General features: G+C 37.8%; 1 protein-coding gene across 1 annotated transcript; it reads left to right on the top strand.

Annotated features, from left to right (window-relative positions):
- Positions 1-661: 661 nt before the first annotated feature.
- Positions 662-6,626, top strand: LOC127105220 (probable serine/threonine-protein kinase WNK5). The gene is made up of 7 exons (XM_051042386.1): positions 662-1,351; positions 2,443-2,708; positions 3,548-3,771; positions 3,949-4,106; positions 4,192-4,504; positions 5,180-5,536; positions 5,989-6,626. Exons 1-7 carry the CDS (start codon positions 1,277-1,279, stop codon positions 6,435-6,437), a joined length of 1,842 nt encoding a protein of 613 aa, XP_050898343.1. The 5' UTR covers positions 662-1,276; the 3' UTR covers positions 6,438-6,626.
- Positions 6,627-25,265: the final 18,639 nt, after the last annotated feature.

The raw sequence follows: 25,265 nt of genomic DNA, 5'->3' as shown, positions 1-25,265 counted from the left end.
AAAAAAAATTAACACAACTTGACAAAATTGAACCAAGCCAACCAATTCTTCACCAGTTTAGTTAGTTTCCGACTATTTAAAATTTATTGTAAAATCAAACCAATTATTTTTAATTAATCCAAATTTATTTTCTCCCAAAATCTGCATCAAATTGTCCTTATATAAAAATTATGAATTAATGACAAAATTTAAAATCCTTCTTCAATAACTAACACAACCGTCACTATTCTGATTACATTGACAAATTCATATGAATACACACCTTTTTTTTTGTCTGAAAACGACTAAATTGTTATTTACAAATAAAAAATTATCTAAGCAAGTTGTCATGTTAATGAAACTAAAAAAATAAGTGACATAATCAATATTTAGAATTTTCAACTCAACCATTGTATTAATGCAATTTAATATTCATCTCCAATTAAATAATTTATTTGACTTGTACCTCTAGATTAACTGAACTCTCTCTCTCTCTCTATATATATATATATATATATATATATATATATATATATATATATATATATATATATATATATATATATGACAAAACATATTTACTACTAAAGAAAATATATATCATTTTCAATTTAATTGAAGATTTTGATGTAAAAGATCATAGTTATAAATTTCCTAATAAAATTATTCCATGTAACACCTCAACCACAACTCTTCAATTTCCACATATTCTATAATCCACAAAATTAACCAAATCCTTACACTTATTAAGATTTCTTCTCTCTCTTTTTTTCAACTCCAAAATCAAAATCTATCATACCCTTTTCTTCTTAGATTCTCTCTTTCTCTAATCCAACCAATTCGTTTTATCATCATCTCTCACAACCACAAATGTTTCTATCAAAACATGGCCCCAAGTTCTTCAAATTTAGAACCCCAATTTCATTCATATGTCATATCTATAATCTTTTCAATTTCTAAGTTACTCTTTTAATCTTTCCAAATTCTCTTCAACCACAAATATCTTCAACCATATTATTATTACTCTTTCATCTTTTTTTTTTTACTCAAATGGTTCATAAAAAATTCTACGAAATTTCATGCGGATTTATTGAAATGGCTTGGATTATGCTAAGTGTTGATTACTCAAGACTTTTATGGCAATTATTTGGTGTTTTTTCTTATGAGAATCATGAGTGGAAGCCTCGGATTATCTAGCATATACTTTCACTTGAATCATACAAGATAAGATTAATTAAATATAATTTCCCATTAATTACTTTTATTGTTAAGTTAAGTAAGATTAGTTGTTAAAGTCATGTTTAAGGGAAGAATAGGAGGCAAAGCTAAGCCTGGATATGTTGAAACTGATCCTTCCGGTCGATATGGACGGGTAAGTATTTCTAATAGATTCTTATATTTGTATATGATATAAATATTTTTAATTATTTCATTGAATAATTAATCGATAGAATTTGAATTCGAATTCTAATGAAAAATATCTTTTAGATAAAATTAATTCACATCCAATAAAAATTTGGATTTCTAAGCCATTTTCTTCTGAAAATAGGAGTATTAAGACATAGAAATCTGGTTAAATTAGAGGGATGTGAAATCGTAGACTCATTAGTCAAGAAAAAATTAGAATTGAAATCCTTTCTTTTTGCATAAGGATGCTACTCAATTTACATAAATTAATTCTTCCTATGAATCATAATCTTACTTTATGCCTAGTTTTGCTTAGTTTCCAATTTAGAGATTTTTTTTCATGGTTTTAATAAAAGGGGTCATATTTTTTATTTTACTATTTAATAAATCGATATTTTGATTCTGAAAATATATATAAGTGTCTATAATTTAGTTTTTTTTTTTACAAAATATAAAATTAGTTCATTAAACTATAGAAGATTCATCAATTTTATTAGTTTTGATAAAAATTAAAGTTGAAAATCCATCACAATTTTCAAGATAAAAAATAAAGTTGAAAATCCATCACAATTTTATTCTTTATAAAAAAATGTTCTTTTGAATTTAAAAATGAATGTTATATATAAACTATTATTAAATTCAATTCTTTTAGGACGATAAACAAATTAAGCATCATGTGTTATGTTTTATCCTTTTACCAAGTCTTGGATTGTAACTATGTGACACCATCACAAAAATTAACTCTCCAGTACATCCAAGGGCCATTTATATAAAATATATATATCAAAGTGAATTATTGATACTCACTAATGATATATTATTACACACCAAACTCATAAGTTTGACTTTTAAATAAAAATTTAAAACTAATTCAATTTTTTTTAAAATATATTAAATATACTTAATAATAATATTAAATTATTGTATACTACACATAGACAAACATGACTTTGACAAAAAAATAATACTAATATATGTTGGACACCAAAGATGAGTTAGATTAGAATAATGGTGTTTGAGATATTATTAATTAGTTATGATTATTGGTGTGTGTAGTTTAAGGATGTTCTTGGCAAAGGAGCTATGAAGGTTGTGTATAAGGCATTTGATGAAATCCTAGGACTTGAAGTGGCTTGGAACCAAATCAAACTTGATGATGTTTTTCAATCACCAGATCAACTTCAACGGTTGTATTCAGAAGTTCATCTTCTAAAGAACTTGGATCATGATTCTATAATTACCTTCCATAGTACTTGGATTGATATTGAAAGAAGAACCTTCAACTTCATCACTGAATTGTTTACCTCCGGAACCCTAAGAGAGTAACTTTTGAACCATTACTTATTATCATTACTCTCTTTTATATGTTTTGAATCGTTTTAAATCTTAGTCGCTGGTATGATTCTAAATTGTAGTTGCGATTTAAAATGTTGCAAAGAAATAAACATAATTAACTTGATGCATATATTTGTAGTTGCAAACCGTAATTTAGAGTCATGACAAATATATTTTCTTGTACTTTTCTATAATGCAAGTGTTTGTTAGAGGTGGATAACAAACAGAGTCGTTTTTGAGAGTATGTAATGCAAATTATTGTGCAGAGTCTCAAATTTATTAGGATTAAACTATAGTTAAATAGTGTCTTATAAAATATTATTTAGGTCAAATTTTGTCATGGTTAAACTTTGTCTAACCTACATGAAGCCTTCAAAAATTTGAGATGAATCTGAAAACAAATATGACTGTGTTATTTAGGTCCGTCACAAAAGTAAAAAAAAAACAAATTGAACCGGACAAACATAATAGACGGTGCAAATCAAAAATATTGACTTTCTCCAAAAAAGATAAGATAGAGTAGATCCAATATCACTAAAATCTAAAAGTGAAAAAAAAACATGCCAAAAAGTAGGATGGAGTAGAGCATGCATAGGAGATAATGTCGATTTTGAATTTTGATTCAATTTACACAAAATTATAGACAAAATAGATATGTTCGGTGAATTAGACATGTTTTACCATTCCTAACGTTTTCAATGTAACCACGACCACAAGCAACTTCAAACCTCGATCTCAAACACTTCCTAGTCGTTTATCATTTATAATTCTTATATGTTCTCTTTCATTTGTGATAACATTATTACATGTTTACATAATTTTTTAGGTATAGAAAGAAGTACCCTCGTGTAGATATCAGAGCAATAAAGAATTGGGCTCGTCAAATTCTAAATGGTTTGGTATATTTACATAGCCATGATCCACCTGTAATACATAGAGACCTAAAGTGTGACAATATCTTTGTCAATGGCCATATGGGAAAGCTCAAGATTGGTGATTTAGGTCTTGCAGCAATTCTTCGTGGATCCCAACATGCACACAGTGTCATAGGTAATTTCTCTAATACAACAGTTAAACTATGACTAATCTGTACTGAATTATCAAAAATTTAAAACAACACTCTGAAGAACATGTCATAAATTATTTTCATATGTTTAGATTGTTTTACTCTTGTAAATTATATGTTTATAAAATTGATTTTATTTTTGTCTTTGGAATTATTATTAGGTACACCAGAATTCATGGCACCAGAATTGTATGAAGAGGAATATAATGAGTTGGTAGACATATACTCATTTGGCATGTGCATGATTGAGTTATTCACTTCAGAGTTTCCATATAGTGAATGCACCAACCCTGCTCAAATATACAAAAAAGTTACTTCAGTAAGTTTAATTTAAAAAAAAAGCACTTATTCTTTTAATTCATTTACTCATTTATTAAAAAAAATATTAAAAATTGATATTAAAGGGGAAGCTACCAGAGGCATTTTACAAGATCCAAGATATAGAAGCTCAAAAGTTTGTTGGGAAGTGTTTGGCAAATGTATCAAAGAGATTGTCAGCAAAAGAGCTTTTGTTGGACCCATTTTTAGCCACAGGCCAACATGAGTCACCATTGCTTAGTCCAACTTCAATTCAAAAAAGCAATTTCAATGCAATAATTGCCAAACAGGAATTTTCATTGAATGATCAAAGAAAAAACACATTCATGACAATCACAGGGAGTATGAATGAAGAGGATGATACTGTTTTCCTTAAAGTCAAAATTTCTAACAAAGAAGGTATGATTAGTTTCATCACTTATGGTAGTTTTAGACAAATAGATTTTTTTTCTTTATATTTTTAAAATGATTTTTGTAACTATATTTTTTAAAATATAAAAATAAACTTATTTTTTATAAATTAAAAAAAAATATTTTTTACATTTAATAACATATATATACATTATTAAAAATTAAAATATAGTCAAAATTACAAATTCATTTAAAAAGATGTATTTCAAAAATAATTTTTAAAATAATTTTAAATTTAACTGATTTTTTTAATTTTAATATCTAAAAAATTATAATAAATAGTATTTTTTTTTAAATTATCTAAACTAATTTTTAATTTAAAAATATTTTAAATTTTTTTTTGTAAATATTGTTAAACAAAAATATGTAATATTATAAAAAATTATTTTCCAAGAAACTGAAACAAATGGGTCCATTATATAATTTTTATTTTTTGATATAAAAAAAACTTTTTTTAGGTAAATATCCAAACTGGTAGTTAGAAAAAAACAGAAACCTATTTGGTCTATTAGAAATAAAAAAATATCAACTTTATATTCTCTTAAATATTGGTCAAAATTATTCATATAAAGAACCAAATAATTCATGAAGTATATTAATTTAATCAATATTGGAGATGAAATACAAAATTGGTTTGTTAAAAATATTAAATTTTGAATATAGGGAACACAAGAAACATATACTTTCCATTTGACACAATAAAGGACACTGCCATTGAAGTTGCAAATGAAATGGTGAAAGAACTAGAAATTAGTGACTTGGAACCATTGGAGATTGCTGAGATGATTGAACAAGAGATTTCAACTATTGTTCCAACATGGAGGAATTGTGACAACTCTAAGTATGAAAAACAACATAGTTTTAACTATGATGAAGAGGATGATAATCACCATCCTTTCTTCTCATCGCCGCCGTCTCGATCTTCGTCTCATGGTTCTCTCCCTATGTTTTGTGCTTCCTTCAACAACAATGGAAATCTTTGTGGGAGCCATTATCCTTTTGCTCAAGATTGGCCACAAGGTACTTCTATTTTTTAAACTTATTGATCATTTGACTAAGTTGAAGTGTTTCTTGAAAAATTTAAATGGAAGGAGGCATCAATTTACTTTGGGAAATTCTAATGGTCTAGCTTTTTAGTTTGTGAGATTAGAGAATTTCAAAATGATGGTTGAAATCTAAATTCTTATTTTTGTCAGTCGCATAAGTTCAGTAAATAAATTAATTAACTGTATTTCAGAAGGTCTGTTAGTTTAAATGTCGGTCTCATATCTTATATGAGTTAGTCAAATAATTCACATAGTTTCTTTTTTTACAGATATTTTAGTCTGACGAAATATATTAAATAAGACATCAGAAATATATACAATTTATCGAACTTTATGATCGCGTTCTTTGCTTTTGAATTTACTCGACTTAAAAGAGATTTTTACTATAACTTTTAGTATTGTTTAAGACTTGGAACTATTTTGCAGATGATCATCAATATATGAATGATGATACAAGCTCACAAACCTCAATGAATTCCATCAAGTGTTTCAATTTCCATTGCAACGATTCATGCAACGAAGACGAACACGATTCAACTCTTCAATTAGAAGAAGAATCCTTTTGTTGCAATCCAAAAAGCAACAACAAATGGACAAGATTTTGTCCTCCGAAAGAGATGGTGGAGGCTGGTTTCACCAAACAGTTTTGCAACATGAAAATGAGTTCTCAAACTCACAATCATAGGAATCATCATGGAACAAAGAACAGATGTAAGAGACTAACAAGGATTAACTCATGTGTTGATGTGAGGAGACAACAATTGCAACGATCTTTGATGGAAGAGATGCAAAAGAGAAGGATGTTCAACACGGTTGATGCTATTGAGAATGTTGGGTTTCAAAATCTAGAAGGAGATGGATGTTTTTCTTGTTGATTTCATGCTCTACATGGATTAAGAATGTACTATATATTTTATTATTTTGTTGCTTTTAGGGTGTTTTTTATTTATTTATTTCCTTGGATTATGTTGTGGAATAATTGTAATATATTTTAACTTGTGCATATGTTAAAAGATGTTTAATTACTTGTTTGTGTAAATGAAAATATTAAATGTTTATATTTATTTGTAATCTAAAAAGATAGCAACCAACTTATTAACCGTTTGCTTTCTAATTTCTAATTTATGTAGTTAATATTACTATGAAGAAAATGTTTAGCATATAATTATTCTTTTTTCTATAATAACTATAGAGAGGTGTTAATTTACATTTGTATGTGGGATAATTATAGAGGGGTGTATATTTGCATTTGGGTGTAAGATTCTCACTTAGATTGCCTCATTTTATTTTTATTTTAAAGTAAGTTTTATCATGTCACACCTGACACCCCACATATTTCAATAAATAGGTTGTCTTTGAAAAAATTATAAATAAAATTTTTGGATAAAATATATGATAGAACAATTTAAAAAATAAGATATTTAACAAAAAAAATTCGATAATATATATGAAAAATCCTGTGCAAATATCCTAAATTTTTGCCTAGACCTGATTTTTGAAAACACTCGGAAGTTACCGGATACTTCGTCCATGAATGAAAAATCCAGTAGTTATAAAAGAATGAAAATTGAAAGGTTGAGGTTTTGCCGATATTTTTGTACGACTCTGATTACAACGACCGTTTTGTGTGGTCAAGAATGACTGTAAGTTGTATAAACATGGGTCATATGTTGTTAATAGTAACATCTTACAATGTCTCTTCCTCGGGTCTTGTTCAAAGAAGAAGTGTATTTCAACGAGGTGAAATCTCCTGTTGAGTTTCGACTTCCGGAGCACATCACATGTCTCGCCGTCTTGATATCCAAATTGATTGATTTGTTTCTGGACACCGATGACATAAAGTTGATTAAAATCGAGTTTCGATGGATCCACTATGATACCACCACTAGATATCACATGACTAAGGAACTTCACTTCTTTCATTCAGAACTCAAACTTAGACAACTTCACATACAACTTATTTTCTTTCATGGTTTGCAACACAACTCTCAGATGCTCTGCATGCTCCTTATCAAACTTAGAACATATCAAAATATCATTGATGAACACAAACACAAATTGATCCAAGTACGAACATAATATTCTATTCATGTACTCCATGAACACTCCAGGCGAATTAGGCACATCAAACGACATTAGAGAATACTCATACTGACCATATCTCATTCTGAACGTAGTCTTCGGAATATCGTTTAACTTCACACGAATTCGATGATAACCCGAATGTAAATCAATCTTTTCGAACATGCAAGCCTCAACCAACTGTTCCATCAGATCATCAATTCTCGAAAGAGGATACTAGTTCTTGATAGTAACCTTATTCAATTTTCGATAGTCAACACACAATCTCATGTTACCATTTTTCTTCTTAACTAACAACATCGACGTTTCCCATGCTGAAACACTCGCTCGAACAAACTTCTTCTCAAGTAGATCCTCTAAATGTTCATTTAGCTCACTCAACTCTGAAGCAGACATCCTATATGGAGCCATTAACGCCAAACTAGTAGCAGACACTAAGTCTATAACAAACTCCACCTCACGATCCTACGAAAACTCACTAATGTCATCTGGGAAACTTCAGGAAACTCACATACAACAGGTAGATCCATAATCATTATCTCGCTTCCCCCACTCAAGGACACAAACACCATGAACACTTGAGCACTCCCTCTCAAGGACATCTCTACTCACCTCGCGGTCATGAAACTCGATTCCGTACTCTCCTTGGATTTAAGAAACTTCACTGATTTATCCAAACTATTGATAAACACATGGTTAAATTCCAACCAGTTCATTCTCATAATAACATCAAGTTGACTTAGAGGAAAAAAAACTAATTCAATTCCAAGATCTCTACTATAAATTGTCAAAGGACAATTCATACACACCAATAAAGTAGTCACTGAACCATACTTTCTTCGGGTTCAGGAAACAACACATCCTCATCCAAAAATTTGCACTCTTGCAATAAGCAGCACGCTAAACCAACCCTCGACACCTGAATTACTCAGAGAAGCATAAGCTTCTCCTCCACTTGTTTGAATCTCGCTCCTGCTGGCAAGCAGTTAGAAAAACAAATGAGCACCGACAGTGTTTCACACAAATGTCGCATACTAGGGAACAAACAACATGAAAAAAACCTGGCCAGACGAACCGACCTACTATGATACCACTATGTAATACCCAGTTGGTGTAAGCCCTAGAGGCCAATACTTATGGTACTTGTATCGAATTATTTATTAATTATAAAAGGCTTTTTCTTTATTATGTTTGTTTAATAAAGTCCCTAGGATAGCTAGTCCGTTTAATGTATCAAGTATGACTTAATCATGAGATCACATTAAACATAAGGACATTATTCTTAAAGTATCCGTAGTCGAGCTTTATTGTGAAGTGGGATAATATTAAAGCATAAGACTATTATGTATATAGACTGATGATCACATGTCATGGATCATGGATAAGGAGTTATCAAGTCTTAAACATGGGTATGAATATTAAGAGTAATATCTATACTTGATTGACCCGCTATGAGAATACTATATAGAATGTTATGCAAAGTGTCATAAGTTATTCTCATGGTGATAATGGTGTATACCACCCTTCGACCTGAAACCACTATGGACCCTAGATGTAGAGTCGAGTGCTTTGTTGCTGATCAAACATTGTCCGTAACTGGATGACCATAAAGACAGTTGATGGGTACCCCACGAAGCATGCTAAAGGACATGAGTGGCTGTTACCACAAGAAATCTATAAGGCATGTTGAAGGCGTAATCAATAAAGTGCCTTATGAATGTAAGGTTTATACCCCATCAAGAGGTGGAGATGTGCCTAAGATAAGCAAAAGTTGAGAAAAACATAAGTCACCAAGAGATGAAACCGACAGAAGAATCATGTTTGGTCGAAAACCCATTCTGTCGACCGAAATAAAGACTGGGACTTAAGGAATTTCTAGTTGCATCAAACACATGTGAGACAGGGTCGACCTAAATACCTGGGCGGGAGAAGTTTGAAATTTAAAGTGACTAACAGTTACAAGGAGATTAAGCGCCGGAAGATGGAGCAGTTTGCAGAACGTGTAGGGAGCAGTTTATAGGTCGTGTGGCACGACGCCTGCTATTTTTTAGAAGTTTTTGCCTGTTGGCAGTTTCTTTAGTTTAGTATAAATAGGATATTCCACGAGGGGCTCGGGGTGTTCACCTTGTACTAAAATCACTTGTAAAAAACTTCTCATTCCCAGCGCGAGGAAGCAAGAGTTTTTAAGATTGCTATGTACTTGAATCACCATATTTATTTCAATGCAACTTCCTTATTTTTCAATTGTTCCCGTTGAACACTTTATTTTAATTTCATTTACCTTTGAGTTATCACTTTACGTTGTCATCTACATTTTCGACACTGATTTTGTTACGATAGTAGAGTTCACCAAAAACGTGTACGTCTTTTGAATGTTGTAGTGTTGTCGGTCATGAGTCACCCATAGGCTATAGCATCATTTAACATTTCGTGTGGAAAAAACATGCGCTTGTTCAATACTTTGTCAGGAGCCGTTCCTCACAAAGTTAATTATCTGTCGAATTGAATAAGCCACACTCACACTAGCACATGTCTTAGGATCAACTGGTCGATCCTGCAAGTAACCCTCAGTTGTAAGGCCTAGGGAGGACCAATGGTTGTTTACCAATTTTCACAGTAAATAAAATGGCACGCCCAGTGGGACAATGCTAGTGCAGTTACGAAATTGCATGAAACTTAGAAGTGACAAACTATATAGTAAGCCACAAGAAACTTTGAAAATGTCAAACTCAAATATAGATGAAGTGCCACAAGGGACTTTATCCACTACGGAAACAGTAATCTCGCAGGTTACAACTTTGCCGCCGATGACAAGTGCAACCTCAACGATGTCGACTACGGGTGCGGTTGGAGCATCAATTCCTTTACCTCCACCGGGAGGTTCAGGATCAACGATAACGACGTTCAGACCTTATGTGCCTTGCTTTGGCTCCACAGATCCTCTTTATGGAATGTCGTATTCCTTAATGCCAGGATATCAGTCGATATCAAGTACAACATTGTTTTCAGACAATGCTCAAAATACTAATCCCTCATTGCAAGGATCAGCGCAAGGGGGCAATGTTCAGAATAGGAATAATACTCAGAATAGAACCATGCCGCTGTCGAACACTTCAATAGCGGTGTTGAGGCAACAAATGGATGATAGTAACCATGAGTTGGTTAATATGTTAACCAATCAAATGGGTACAGTTTTTAATCCTGTGATACAGGAATCTGCTAAAACAAATAGGCAGGTGGCGAATCAATTGACGCGCTTGTGTAATTTTCTGGGGGCACCAGCTCGACAGATGGCACAAGTGTTTAGACAAACCGTTCCTGTTCAGATGGAGATAGGGGCAGCAGAAGATGAGACATTCCACGAGGGACAAATCCTTAGACCCCAACAAAATCAAGGCGTTGAATCAGGAGTAGCAGGACGTAACCAAATGATGTTGGTTAACCAACACCAAGACGCTGATCAAATTATCGATCAACATCGACAAGAAGACTTAGCAGTAGAAAATAATTTAACAACTATTGTCGAAAGGATTATGGTTAGGAATGGTATGAGTGCTACATTGCAAAGGCCATTATATGCTTCCCCGTTGGCTGAATTTATCCTCCAAACCGAGGCACCTAGAGGAATGAAAGTGCCTAAGTACACTAAGTTTGGGGGAGAATCTGGTGAGTCGAAAATAGAGCATATTGCCAGATACCTAACAGAGTCAGGAGATTTAGCTCATAATGAGTGTTTGAGAGTAAAAATTTTTCCCTCCTCTCTGACTAAGGCTGCCTACACATGGTTCACTTCGTTGGCCCCAAGTTCGGTTGATTCGTGGGCCAAGTTAGAAAAGAAATTCCATGAACAGTTTTACGAAGGACACTCCAAAATTAGTTTGGCGGAATTGTCTAGTATTAAGAGAAGGTTTGCTGAGAGCATCAACGATTATCTGAATAGATTCAGATCATTAAAGGCCAGGTGCTTTACGCAAGTACCAGAACATGAACTTGTTCAGATGGCTGCTGGGGGGTTAGATTATTCCATTAGGAAGAAAATAGACCCAACTTTTGTGAAGAGTATGTCACAATTGGCAGATAGAGTTCGACATCTTGAACGGCTAAGGTTAGAAAAGGTTAGACACAATAAGGCTAAGAAAGAAAAAGTAGCGTTTATCGACTATGACGCGACATATCCAATATATGAGGCTGATTATACCTCATCGACCGAATTAGAAATTGACGTGGCTGAGTTAAAGCCAGGATCTGCCTATGAGTGTCGATCATTACTTCCTGCGCAAGGAAAATGTCCTGTCGAAAACAATTCAAAATTCCCTTCGAAAACTTATACTTTTGATGTGACAAAGTGTGAGGAAATTTTTGATTTGTTAGTTAAAGATGGCCAAATGGTGGTGCCACCTGGTACTAAAATACCACCTTTAGAACAAAGACAGAAAAGAGGATTTTGTAAGTATCATAATTATCTTGGTCATAATACCTCTAATTGTTACCTTTTCAGGGTTCTGGTTCAGAAAGCGATTCAAGAAGGCAGGCTGAAACTTGTTGTCCGCAGAATGAAGATCGACGCTGACCCTCTCCACCAAGAGGAAGCTTTATTCGTGGAGCCAGTCGAGATCAACATGGTCGAGATCACCGAATATGATCAGGCCGACATGCTGGAGCAAACTGGTGAAAGCCCAGATATCGACATAGCTGAAGTTTACCCAAGGGCTGATGAAGACTTGGTAGATTTCCTGTATCGCTGCAAGAATAAGGGTTCACAAGTTTTCCTGTGCCCTAGATGTGGTGCTGTCACCGACAAGATAGCTGCTGAAAATTTCCAAAAGCTACAATTGGGCAAAAGCAAAAGAAATGGGCTGAACAGAGAGCGCCAGAATGAAAAAGTCCCAAGGAAGGTTGTGGAAAGTGCTCAAGCGAGGCCTAGGAGCTTCGTGCCATCGGCAAGTGTTCCTAGAGGCACCTGGGTCAAGCCTCAGGGGAAACAAGAAACTCCACAAGGGGTTGTTGCTGCTGCTAGAGGAGGTCTAGCAATTAATTACAGGCGTGAGTTCAAGTCTGAGAAAAGGACTCATGTCTCTGAAAATTATTTAGGGAAGAACCCCATGTTGAGGACTCAATGGAGACGCTTTCAGAGGCGTAAGCAGACCAAAAGAGAGGCTGCTAGAGGAATAGCTGGAAAAGGCATGGCCAGTGGGGCGAATGCTGGAAAGAAAGTTGTTATGAAGGTCGATACAGCAGCAAAAGAACGGATCAAGGAGTATGTCCACCGACCAACTGAGGAATGTTCTGATAAAGTTACTGATGACTTCAATTCAGAATCTGAAGCAAGTCTGGACATCTTAGTCAACGTGGTGTCAATTCTACCACAAGAATATAATTGCGTGACTGAAGTGGATGAGTCGGTAGATGATGTCGACGCTGAAGAAATGGCTTTACATCAGCCAAGATGCTACTTTGTGTTGAATGATGGCTCTGCTGAGAGCCAAGAAGCAGTTTTTGAAAGGCCCGCGATGACTATGAAAAATCATTTGAAACCATTGTTGATTAGGGCCAAAGTGGAAGTTGTGACTATCAACAAAGTGTTGTAGATTGTGGTGCCACTGTCAACATCATGCCACACCATATTCTAAGGAAGATTGGCAAATATGATATTGATATTAGATCCAACAACGTGGTCTTGTCCGACTACGGGGGCAAAACAAAAAGGACTATGGGTGTGATCATGGTGAATATCATGGTTGGTTCAATAACTAGACCGACACTTTTTATGGTGATAGATGCCAAGATAAGCTACAACTTGCTATTTGGCAGAGAATGACTCCATGGTCTCGGAGTCGTACCATCTTCAGCACACCAAAGATTGGTGATTTGGAGAGAAGATGGAGTGGTCGAAAATATCGAAGCCGACCAAGGGTACCTCATGGCTGACGTGAACAATATCGGCAAGAAGGAATTCGAGAGAAAGCTGGCCAACATTTCTCCTTGTTTTCCAGCTGAGGATGTGTACGCTAATCTGAGTGAAGCTTTTGTTTCTCTAACTCTGCACGAGACTCATGGCTTCATTTGGGATGTGGAACATTTAGATGATCCACCCTATACAGGTATCCGACCGACAGGCTGGGGGGATGTCACTGATGATGATTGAGCTAGAAGCTCTAAAAAGGATTTTGGCATACGTTGTCGAGAACAAAATAAAATCGGCTCTAGAGGATGAAGAAAACATGGCTGTCGAAGCCTATGTGTTAAAGAAAGAAGGTAATTTGGCTATTGAGCCAGAGCCTCCAGATAAGCCAGTTTTGGCTAAAGGAAACGTCAACATGCAGCGTTTGGACTATATTTATGACGATGAACCTTTAGGGTTTTAAAAAGACCCAAAGGCACCAGAGAAGATGCGACCAAAAGACCCATTAGAAGAAGTCGACCTTGGCGAAAATGGCGACAAAAGGCCAACATACATCAACACTAACATCGACAAAGAGTTAAAATCTGAGGTAATATCGTTACTTAAAGAATTTAAAGATTGTTTTTCTTGGGATTATAACGAAATGCCTGGTTTAAGTAGGGATTTGGTCGAACTAAAACTGGCAATAAAAACTGGAAGAAAGCCAGTAAAGCAGACGCCTAGGCGTTTCGCACCAGAGATCATGGCAAAGATAAAAGCTGAGGTAGAAAGGCTCCTAAAAAGCAAGTTTATACAAACTGCAAGGTATGTCGAATGGTTGGCCAATATTGTGCCAGTAATTAAGAAAAATGGGTCTTTAAGAGTATGTATTGACTTTAGAGATCTAAATGCTGCTACCCCCAAAGATGAGTATGCCATGCCCATAGCAGAAATGCTGGTCGATTCGGCCGCTGGCTTTGAATATTTAAGTATGTTAGATGGTTATTCTGGATATAACCAAATTTTTATTGCAGAAGAAGATGTGCTGAAGACGGCGTTTCGATGCCTAGGAGCCTTGGGAACATATGAGTGGGTTGTCATGCCATTCGGCCTGAAAAATGCAGGAGCGACATATCAGAGGGTAATGAACTCAATGTTCCATGATTTTATTAAAGATTTCATGCAAGTATACATTGATGATATTGTGATAAAATCAAATGGTCAACTTACTCACGTCGAACATCTCCGAAAGGCCTTTTTAAGGATTAGGAAATGTGGATTAAAAATGAATCCATTAAAGTGTGCTTTTTGTGTGCAGGCGGGTGATTTCCTTGGCTTTGTGGTGCATAAAAAAGGTATTGAAGTAAACCAAAGCAAAACAAAAGCCATTATGGACGTCAAGCCTCCGTCGACCAAAAAGGAACTGCAATCCTTGCTGGGTAAAATAAATTTTCTTAGAAGATTTATATCAAATTTAAGTGGCAAAACTAAGGCTTTTTCACCACTCCTTCGACTGAAGAATGAGGACTTTAAGTGGCAAGAAGAGAACCAAGAGGCTTTCGACAAAATTAAAGAGTATTTGACTAAGCCTCCAGTATTGGCCCCTCCTGTTAGGAATAGGCCAATGAGGTTGTATATTGCAACCTCAGAAACGACTATAGGAAGTATGTTAGTCCAAGAGGATGAGAAATGTGTCGAAAGACCTGCGTATTACCTTAGTCGAATGCTTAATGATCCTGAAACTAGGTATAGTGATATAGAAAAACTATGTCTATGCCTGTACTTTTCTTGTATGAAACTAAAGCAATATATTAAGCCTGTTGATGTGTATGTATCTTCTCACTTTGATATTATTAAGCACATGTTATCTAAACCAATTTTGCATAGTCGAATTGGTAAATGGGCTTTAGCATTAACTGAGTACTCTCTGACATACGTACCTTTAAAAGCGATGAAAGGGCAAGTAGTGGCATATTTCCTTGTCGATCATTCAATGGTCGAAATGGCGCAAAATTACGTAGACATAGTGCCATGGAGATTATACTTCGACGGTTCAAGGCATAAGAACGGATCTGGGATAGGGGGAGTCATAATATCTCCAGATGGAATTCCAGCAGAGTTCAAATACATAATTGAAGGAGTATGCACAAACAATGAAGCAGAATATGAGTCGTTGATTATAGGACTTGAACTACTGCTAGAATTGGGGGCAAGGAATGTCGAAATTATGGGACACTCTGAGTTAGTAATTAAGCAGGTATCAAAAGAATACAGGTGTGTGAAAGAAAATTTAATCATGTATTTTGTGGTTACTGTCGCTCCCCGGGATTTCCCGAATCCAGGTACAAACGCGAAAAGAGTGGCGAGGAAAAAAAGAGTAGAGTCGTCAGCTATGTACTTTTATCCCAAGAGAAGGGAAAGGTAGTACTGCATAACCAAGAGGGAACGGATAAAACAAAGTCTCGAACCAAAGAAAACTGAGTAAGGGGGCCGGTTACATGAAGGGAAGGTTATCGCACCCCTTCACGCCTGTGGTACTCCACAGGATCCACGTTTGCTATTTATGTCTAAAGTGTGTGTATAAAAAGTCCTATATGCGATGCGAAAGAGAGAAAATCAAAGTAGGGAAAAGAAAGAGTTGTTGCTCACACAGGCCCTACCCTGCTGCATACGTATCTCAAGAAGGATTGAGAATCAGAGCACCGTAGCTCGGCTAACCTATTTTTGTTTGTTTTGTGTTTTTTAGATGAACGACGTTACTACGCAATCTACCGGATGCTCGAGCTTTGGAGACTTACTCACCTGTAGTAGAAGGAGTTAGCGTGTTCTTAGGAGAAGAAAAAGCAATGAGTTTGTTTGTGTTTTAGGAATGCTCATACAAAAAGGAAGTCCTAGACGAAGGAACCGTACTACCTTAATTGACATGCAGACGAGAGACTATACGAAGTCTAGCAATCCTATGGGGAGACGATCACACCACACAAAAACATATAGCATAAAGTAAACATACCAACAAGGGGGGTTCAAGCATACATGGGTAGGGCTTTAGTCAAGAGGGGTCATATCAACCTCGACAAACAAGCCATGGAAAGGTAATCAAATGGGCTCTTAACCACTGACATTGAACGTCAGGGTGAGCAGATCAAAAGGGTAATGAGGATAAGCCCTCATAGCTCTTAACCCTGGACATGGTGAGCTAATGACAAAAAGTGGGGATTCAGGAAGATGGAACCCTCTCCACTGACTGACCGGACAAAAGATCTTGGGCTTTTGTTCTGAAGCATCGACACGTAGTGTGAGCATAAAGAACGACACACTGAATAACGGGGGATTGACTACTAATCCCTTTTATCCTTCAATTGCCTCTTCATGGAGGTCTTTAGCACTGGTGCCTCCTCTTGGAGGTCTTTAGGCATAAAAGTAAACACACAAAACATTGCCTCCTATCGAGGTCTTCCAGCTAAGAAAGCGGTAAAATGCTGAAAAGATATAAAAGGGATCAGAAGATCTACCACACGGATAAAGATCCGAAGTAACAGTAACTTAAGAAATAAGAAACCCAGAGATCTCTCAAGCTAGCACCATCAAAGAAAGCAAGTCAGCAAAGCAATCAGAATAAATCTCCAAATGGTATCCCACAAATAAAGTGGAATACCAAGCAAGCTATCTCTTCAAGAGTCATGTGAGCCCTCACAAAAACTCAACAAAAAGGTTAGAGAAACAAGCTGGGTGCAATCATGAGTTGCACCAAACAGAAGAATCATAGCAACCACATGAATCATGCTATTAAAGTTCACAAAAAGCGCACAAAAAGCAACCAAGGATAGGAGGCCTAAACCTCTTGTCAAACAAATGCATCAAAAGGGTATCAAAACTCAAAGTCAGGGGGCAAGGATCCACATATCAAGACATGACATACATACTAAAACATGTGCCCGGATGCAATAGAAAGCATGTCATAACAAACACAAAACAGATTGGAGAGCAAACATAAAAAAACAGCTACTGTCGCGATCGCTACTACTTCGCTTAGCGAAGCTTCGCTACAGGTTCACTTAGCGAGGTGCTAGCGAATGCCTGCGGGTTCTGGGTTTTTCTCTGATAATAGTACGATTTCCGAAACCCCTAAATCCTATGGTACCCATTTCAGAAACTGAGTGATCAAAGATTCAAGGTATTGTTCTACACATTCATGCACATCTAAACCCACATGCAAAACCTAACGATACCCACTCTTTCAAATTCACCCATAATACCTCATACATTCAAAAATTTAAAATTGAAAGCATAAAGTAGTGGAAATAGGGCAAACCTGATTGGAGAGATCGAATGAAATTGAATTGCACGGTTGGGTTTGCAAAGCAATGTTAGGGTTTATGTGAGATGGAAGTGAAAAAGTGTGTGAGTCAGAGTGAAAAGTCTCAGAGTCCGAGTGAATTTTTCAGTGTCTGGAGGCTGCTGCAGATTGGTTAGTTAGGTGAAAAAATAGTCTAGGGTTTGGCTCAATGAAATTTTCAAAATTTATACTCTGATTTTCGTGGCTTGGTGGGCTCAGAATGAAGGCAATTCAAGCCCATGATCTTTTCTGTTATATTTTTTATTTTCAAAACGCGTGGGCTTCGGCTAGCGAGCAAGACAGCTCAGGAAGTTCTTCTGGGCGCAGGTGACTCTGGCGGCCTTTCTTGGGACTCGCTAGGCGAACCATCTTGCTCGCCTAGCGAGCATGACATCTCATGAACAAACTTTTGCTCCTTCAAGATTAACGTTTTGAATGATGAATAGACCCCATTTGAACATGTTGGAAGTATCTCAAGCCATTCCCTAGCCATTTGACCCTTAGTTGACCAACAGTTGACTTTTGGCTTCATAGTTGAATTTTGACTTCACAGTTGAATACAATTCCCTTGTGTTGACTGACCATTCAGATAGAACCCACAAAGTGACTTGGATGATATCCAAGCTTCTTGGAAGACAAGCTCTTGGAGCTAATTCTGATGGACATGATGAAATGCAATATGAAATGTTAAATGACCTAAAAATGAATGCATGAATGAGGAGGGAAAATTTGAGGTGCTACAGTTACCATCAGATTACTCAAGAAGTTCGAGCAAGTAAGCCTCCTGCATATACCACGAAAAGAGAATCAGAGAGCAAACAATTTGGCGCAGGAAGCTTCAGGGTACAAAGCGTCGAAAGATCAGGATGAAGAAGAGGTCCAAGTAAGAGAGAAGGCACTAGCGACATTGTTATCACCATCAGACTTGTCGATTATAAAGTTGGGAGCTGTAGATAAATATCATTTTGAAATTCTGACCGTCTACGACGAGGGAGAAAGTGATTGGCGTAAACCATTAGTCAATCATTTACGTAATCCTATAGGGTCGACAGATCGAAAGGTAAAATATAAGGCCCTCAGCTATGTCCTGGTGAATGATGAATTGTTCAAAAAGACAGCTGAAGGAGTTTTACTAAAATGCCTAGGAGAAAGTGAGGCATATGTGGCTGTGTCTAGTGTACATAGTGGAACGTGTGGGGCGTATCAAGCAGGACTGAAGATGAAATGGCTTTTGATGCACTCAGGAGTTTATTAGCCTTCAATGTTGAAAGATTGCATTGAATTTGCTAAAAGCTGTCAGGAATGCCAATTGCATGGGGCATACAACATGTGCCTGCAAGCGAGTTGCATACACTTGTGAAGCCCTGGCCTTTCCGAGGGTGGGCATTGGATGTGATTGGAGAAATAAAACCAGCTTCGTCAAAACAACAAAGGTATGTTTTGGTCGGTATCGACTATTTCACAAAATGGGTCAAAGCCGTAGCATTGACAAATGTAGATCAAGAGGCTGTGATAGACTTTGTTCAAAGTCACATCATCTGCAGATTTGGTATCCCAGAAACAATTACAACCGACCAAGGGTCAGCCTTTACTGGTCGAAAAGTGCAAGATTTTACAAAAGAAATGGGAATCAAATTATTGACTTCTACCCCATATTACGCACAGGAAAATGGCTAAGTCGAAGCGGCCAATAAGGTGATCATTAGCCTAATAAAGAAACATATAGGCAAGAAGCCAAGAAATTGGCATAAGACGTTAGATCAAGCTTTGTGGGCATGTCGATTATCACCAAAAGAAGCAACCAGAACAACTCCATTTTGACTGGTATATGGGCACGATGCAGTGTTACCAGTAGAGATTCAGGTTTAGGCAGTCAGAACCCAAAGGCAATATGAAATACCTTTTGAAGATTATTTGAGCATGATGGCAAACTAACTGGTCGATTTATATGAGGAGAGAATGTTAGCCTTGGATTCACTACAAAGGCAGAAATAAAAAGTCGCCAGAGCCTACAATAAGAAGGTGAAAGGCAAAATGTTCACTGTTGACGATTTAGTTTGGAGAGTGATCTTGCCTATGGATAGAAATGATAGAGTTTTGGGTAAATGGTCCCCAAATTTGGAAGGACCATTTAAGGTTTTGCAGGTTTTCTCTAATAACACCTACGAGGTCGAAGAGTTGGCGCCAGATGGGCGAATCTTGAGGGTAAATGGAAAATACTTAAAAAAGTATATACCTCTCCTTCAAGAGGTCAAGATTTTGACATACTAAATGGATGTCGAATAAACTAGGTTGGAGAAAACTATATTTGAAACCAGCTATAAAGGCACAAAAAATTAAATATACACAGTGCTAAAAAAAATAATGACATAAAAATTGGCAAAAAAGCCGTTGTTCAGATATTACATAAAAATAAAATCGGTCAAAGTTGGCCGAATCTAGATCGAAAGGATTGATGCTCAAAGTTGTAGTGGAGAGACGTAGGTTCTAAGGTGTCGGCCTGGACTTTAAGCTGTTCAAGCCTCTTTTCAACGGTGGAAAGTTCTTCAGCTACCGCCAAGGCATCGCTGGTGGTCTGCTCCGCAGTATCTTGGATAGGCTTTATGGCCTTGTCGAAAATGCACGACTCCTCCTCAGTAATTGACTCCAACTCACTATCCAAAGCAGCAATTTAACGCCGAAGGTCATCAATTTGATGGCGTATCTCAGCAACCCTTGTTTGTTTGGAGGCCAATTCCTTTTTCTTCTCCTCAATCATCCCCAGCAATTTGGTGACCTCTACGTCGACATTCATCACCAACTCCATTTTTCCTTCACAAAGGCCTCAATAGTTACGATCTGGCGCTCATTTTCCCTAACGCTGTCGAGATGACGCAGCATGGGAACCATAAGTTTTTCTAAAGCGTCCGTTGCACACTTAGCATACTCTGAAAGTTGAAGCTCTTTGAGTTGGGCAAGCACATGCAAGATTTCCGGGCCGCCAGCAGGTTCACTCATAAGCACATGGGGGAGATCTGGATTCAAGGTGTGAAAACGAACCTTGTCCATTAGAGCTTTGATTTTCGTCGCCTCAGAACCCATCTTACCAGAATGATGAAGCTGCTCAGAATCAGAAGAAACATCACGTGATCTTACTAGGCTACGAAGCCTAGCAATTGCCTCTAGAGCAGAAGGCTTTATTGCCAGCCCCTGGGAAGATGAATGAGAAGTAGTTGATAGAGGAGTAGTCTGAGGTTGGTTTTTCATGGTGCCGACATCCCCTGGTTCCCTTGAATCCTGCAAAGGCAAGGAAGCTGAAGAAAGACTAGAGTCAGAACTAGTTGAACTGGAATCCATGTGCGTTACAGGGCTAGTGACTGAATTAGAGTCACTATCACTAATCTGGATAGGGAAGCCAATGAACTCACCAGTAGTGTCGACAAAGGGTGCTTGGTGAGTTGGAGAAGAAGCCGGCGATGAGGGAGTGTAGTCGGCGACAGGGTGAGATGGCTCACCAGAAGCATCAACCTGTTGTAAGAGAAAAAGATGTTTGTAAGAAAAGTCCAGTAATTCAAGGGAAAAGATATTAAAACAAGTGATTACCTGTGTCGGTGTAGGGGAAACGACATTTGGATTTTCTTCCCCCAAGACAACAGCAGCGGGGGTGCTGGTCGACTGCGAAGCCCCCACAACTGGATCAGGGACTTTATTAAGGAGGGGCGTGTCGACCACAATAGTTTTGGCGTCTAGAGAAGGAGCCTCTGGAGTGAGCACTTTGTGGTGTTTCTTCTTCTTGGCAACACCACTCCTAGAGGGAGAGTCATGCTTCTTCCTTTTATGGCCCTGATGGCCTTTGGATTTGTGGGAGTGCTGAGAAGATGGATGAGTCGACTGGGGAGTCGGCTGAAGACATGAAGAGAGGTTATAAGCAGATATTCTAGTCAGAAGATCAGACAAGCCGACAAGAAATATCTCAGATCCTGTGGCAGTAGAGCGTTTGTGTTTTTTGGATTTCTTGGAGTGAGAAGAGACAGTTGGGTCTGTCGAACGTGGTTGACCCTGCACATAAGTAAGAAGTTAGAGACCACGTATTGTTTGCCTTAGATAAATCACAAGGTTGAGTGAGATTGCTTCATATAGGTGCATACCGAAGAGCTGGGTTTTTTCAAAACTTGGGCAATGGGTCGCTCATCATCATTAAAGGACTTCTCAGGAGCAGCCTGCAAGAGGGGAAATGACAGTTAAGAATAAAAACCGAGGTAAAAGAAAAAGGTAAATCAGCCAGAGTCGAACCTGAGTCTCTTGTGTCGAAAGGATAAGTTCATTGGCAGGAACGTGATCCACATGGTCTAGAGGGATCGCTGTAAAGAAACATAAAAAGCAAGTAAGCAACGAAATCCAACTAAAAGGAGGTGTTAGCTTTCCAGAAAAGTGTTACCAATTTGTGTGGATTCGAACACGCTAACATATTGAGGATTAATATGAAGTGGCCCTGAGTAGTAGAGCAGAAATGCTTCGTCGGTATCACTCTGTCGGCCTTTTTCTTATAAGCATTTTGTATGTATGAAAAGGGATAATAATACCAATCTGGAACCGAATTGCCAAAGGCCAAAGCCAATGGGCTAGATGGCAAAGGAGGGAATTTGATGTTTCCAAAATGAAGGGCGTAAAGATACTTGTCTTTCGCGTAACCAGGGATTTTAAGTTTTAGGAGCCTGTCGGTTACCTTCTCCTTTAATTCGGACGCGGCCTCAGAGATGGTCCGACGAAGATTATCAGGTCGATGCACAACTCGGAAATAATTCTAAAAAGCGCGAATTTGTTTAGCATGGAGAGCCTTACACTTGGTAGGTTTCGCCTGCAAATAAACAAGAGCCCGAGTTAGTTCAGATAATTTGGCCTCAGGAGCGCCAATGTAAACAGCAAGATACGACTACCACCAATCATCAAACTCTTTGGTGCAAAAGAAGGATGGTTGAAAGGGAATGGAATGGAGCTTTGGTCGGTTTTCCCAAAGGGTCTCAAGATCTTCTTGGATCATACTCCAGGGTTGATCACAAAGGATGTTTGTGAGTAAGTCGGGAGAAGAATACGGGGACTTGGGAATAAACTGACAAAGGCCAAATTGTCTGGCTACCAAGTTGGGTTGGTAAGCAACTAGGCCAGGGTTGGTGCCGGAGGTTAGAACCGACAAAAATTGGGGGACCAGGAAACGTCTCCAGATGACAAAGGTTTCAATCTTATGCTCAGCCTCAGGCGAGGGAAAAGCCCTGGTGAACCAGTCAGGACCTTTAGTTTGGCGGCTGAAAGGAGCCATAGAAGGGTGAAAGTCGGCACGGGTCAGCATGAGGGTAAACAAGAGGCGAAACACCTTGACGTCAGGAAACGTTTTGTCGATGGGCATCAAAGGGATCAGGCGTTTCCAATAAAGGTGTCGTTCTTCTGGGGGACACGCAACCCTTCTCATCCCATAGGGTGCTATGTCTTTAGAAAAAGTGGCATTGAGCCACAGTTGTAAAAACCAAAAAGGGTTGTGGACTAAAACACTCTTCTTCTTTGAGTTCTCAGGGTCAAATAGTTTGATTTGGCAGACAACTTCAGACAGAGATTCATAAAGAGAGGCCACGATTAATTGGCCCAGAGCGATGTCACGCTATTGGCGAAGCTGGGTTGCCAGAAGAGAAAAATGTTTGGCTATCTGCATTGATCTAGAGCAGAACACAAAGCGAAATAGCCATAGAGTCAAAAAGGGCACATGTTCTTCAGTGGACACAGGGCCTGAAGATGTGGCATGGTGATCAATAAAATTGTTATATGTCGACTTGCGGGAGTCACCAACGTCGAACCTTAGAGGGATTAGTGTTACGACTTCACAGTCAAAGATTTCGCCAGTCGGCTTTAAACCGGTGATGACGGCAATATCCAAGAGTGTCGACGTAATCATGCCACACTTGATATGAAAAGCATTGGTCGAACTATCCCAAAATTGGAGGGCAACCAGTAACATGCCACAAGATTGAGGAGGGCCACAACGGGCAATCTGCAGGAGGGTATAAATACCTGTCCGTTTCTAATGGTCGATTTTCTCTGTTTCCAAGCGATCCATCCAGGCGAAAAACTTAGGGCAGTTCTTGGGAGGAGCAGTCCTAAAATTCCTGTCGACATAACGCAGGGAGAAAGGGTTTTGGGAAGAAACCAAAGGTTCAGAGAGATGACTGGTGGGGAAAAAGGAATCTGTTTTGGTTATCTCAGGACGTCGATTTTCTGGAAGTGGACCTAAGAATGCTAAAGGTTTGTCAGCCAGGGAAAAAGGGATTAATACCTGGGAACGCCAAATTTTTTATTTCTCTTCAGCGAATGGAGGTTCAGGAACGTAATCCTTGCCATCAATGGTGAACAGTTGTGTGAGCTTCGCAGCGGAGGGGAATGTTTTGCTTTTGCTTGAGCTAGCCATGGAAGAAGATGAAGGTTTGGAGAAGAAAGGTTTGTTTACTAAAACAGAATGCAGGTTGTTTCGTCTACTGAAGCAAAGGGATAAAAAAGGAAAGAAGAAGAAGGAACAAGGGTTTTATAAGGGTTAAACCCTAAGAAAAGGAAGAGTAAACGTTTGATTTCCCTCGCTGAGACCTGTACGGTCTGCAGACATAGGGGTGGCAAAACGGGTTCGGCCCGCGGGGCATGCCTGTTTTGCCCGCACTTTTGTGCGGGGCGGGCCAAGGATTTAGGCCCTCACCCTCAAATGTGTCCGCCTCGCCCTGCCCCGTTTTTTTCGCGGGCTTTTGCGGGCACGTATACTTACATAAATTTTTGCATTTTTAGGCTTAAAGAGTGCAGTGTCCGCGAGCTTTTCCCGCCCCGCCCTCACTTTTTTGCGGGGCGGGTCTAAGTTTTAGGCCCGCATCCTCAACTATGACCGCCCCGCCCTGCCCCGTTTTTTTGTGGGCTTTTGCGGGGCGGGCCTAAACGGGGCGGACATGCTGTAGCGGGGTATTCGTTACCATTAGAGATATTGACTAAATCCAAGGTAAATCATACAGGTCGAGTCATCACCGCACTTCTATTTATCCAAAGGAATGGTTAGAAAGCGAACAAAAACCTAAAAGTTTTATCGAATCAAAAACTAGTAAAAATGTCAGAGATCTGGGTAAGGGGGTTGGTTATGCAATGAGAAGGTGTTAGGCACCCAAAGCATCCTAGGTACTCCTAGGGAGCCCTTTTCACATTTGTTGCAAAGGTTGTTGTTTTTTTTTTAATTTATTTGTGCAAACATGACTGAAGGGATAAGAAAAGCGTGTATGTTTATCTAATGTACTACTTACTAAAAGAAGGGTCAAAAGAAAATGACTCGCACGGACGTCGCATCCACTGCATACATATCTCATCTGAATCTGAGAATCAGAGTCTTCGTAGCTCGGCTACCTATGG

Source organism: Lathyrus oleraceus, chromosome 7, assembly GCF_024323335.1.
Source record: "Lathyrus oleraceus cultivar Zhongwan6 chromosome 7, CAAS_Psat_ZW6_1.0, whole genome shotgun sequence".
Taxonomy (NCBI): Eukaryota; Viridiplantae; Streptophyta; class Magnoliopsida; order Fabales; family Fabaceae; genus Lathyrus; species Lathyrus oleraceus.
This window is presented reverse-complemented; position numbering and strand designations above follow the sequence as displayed.

Coding starts and splice junctions, on each gene's coding strand:
- LOC127105220 (XM_051042386.1), top strand. CDS start 1,277: ATGTTTAAGGGAAGAATAGGAGGCAAAGCTAAGCCTGGATATGTTGAA. Junction 2,709..3,547: donor ACCTCCGGAACCCTAAGAGA/GTAACTTTTGAA, acceptor ATAATTTTTTAG/GTATAGAAAGAAGTACCCTC. Junction 3,772..3,948: donor ACATGCACACAGTGTCATAG/GTAATTTCTCTA, acceptor AATTATTATTAG/GTACACCAGAATTCATGGCA.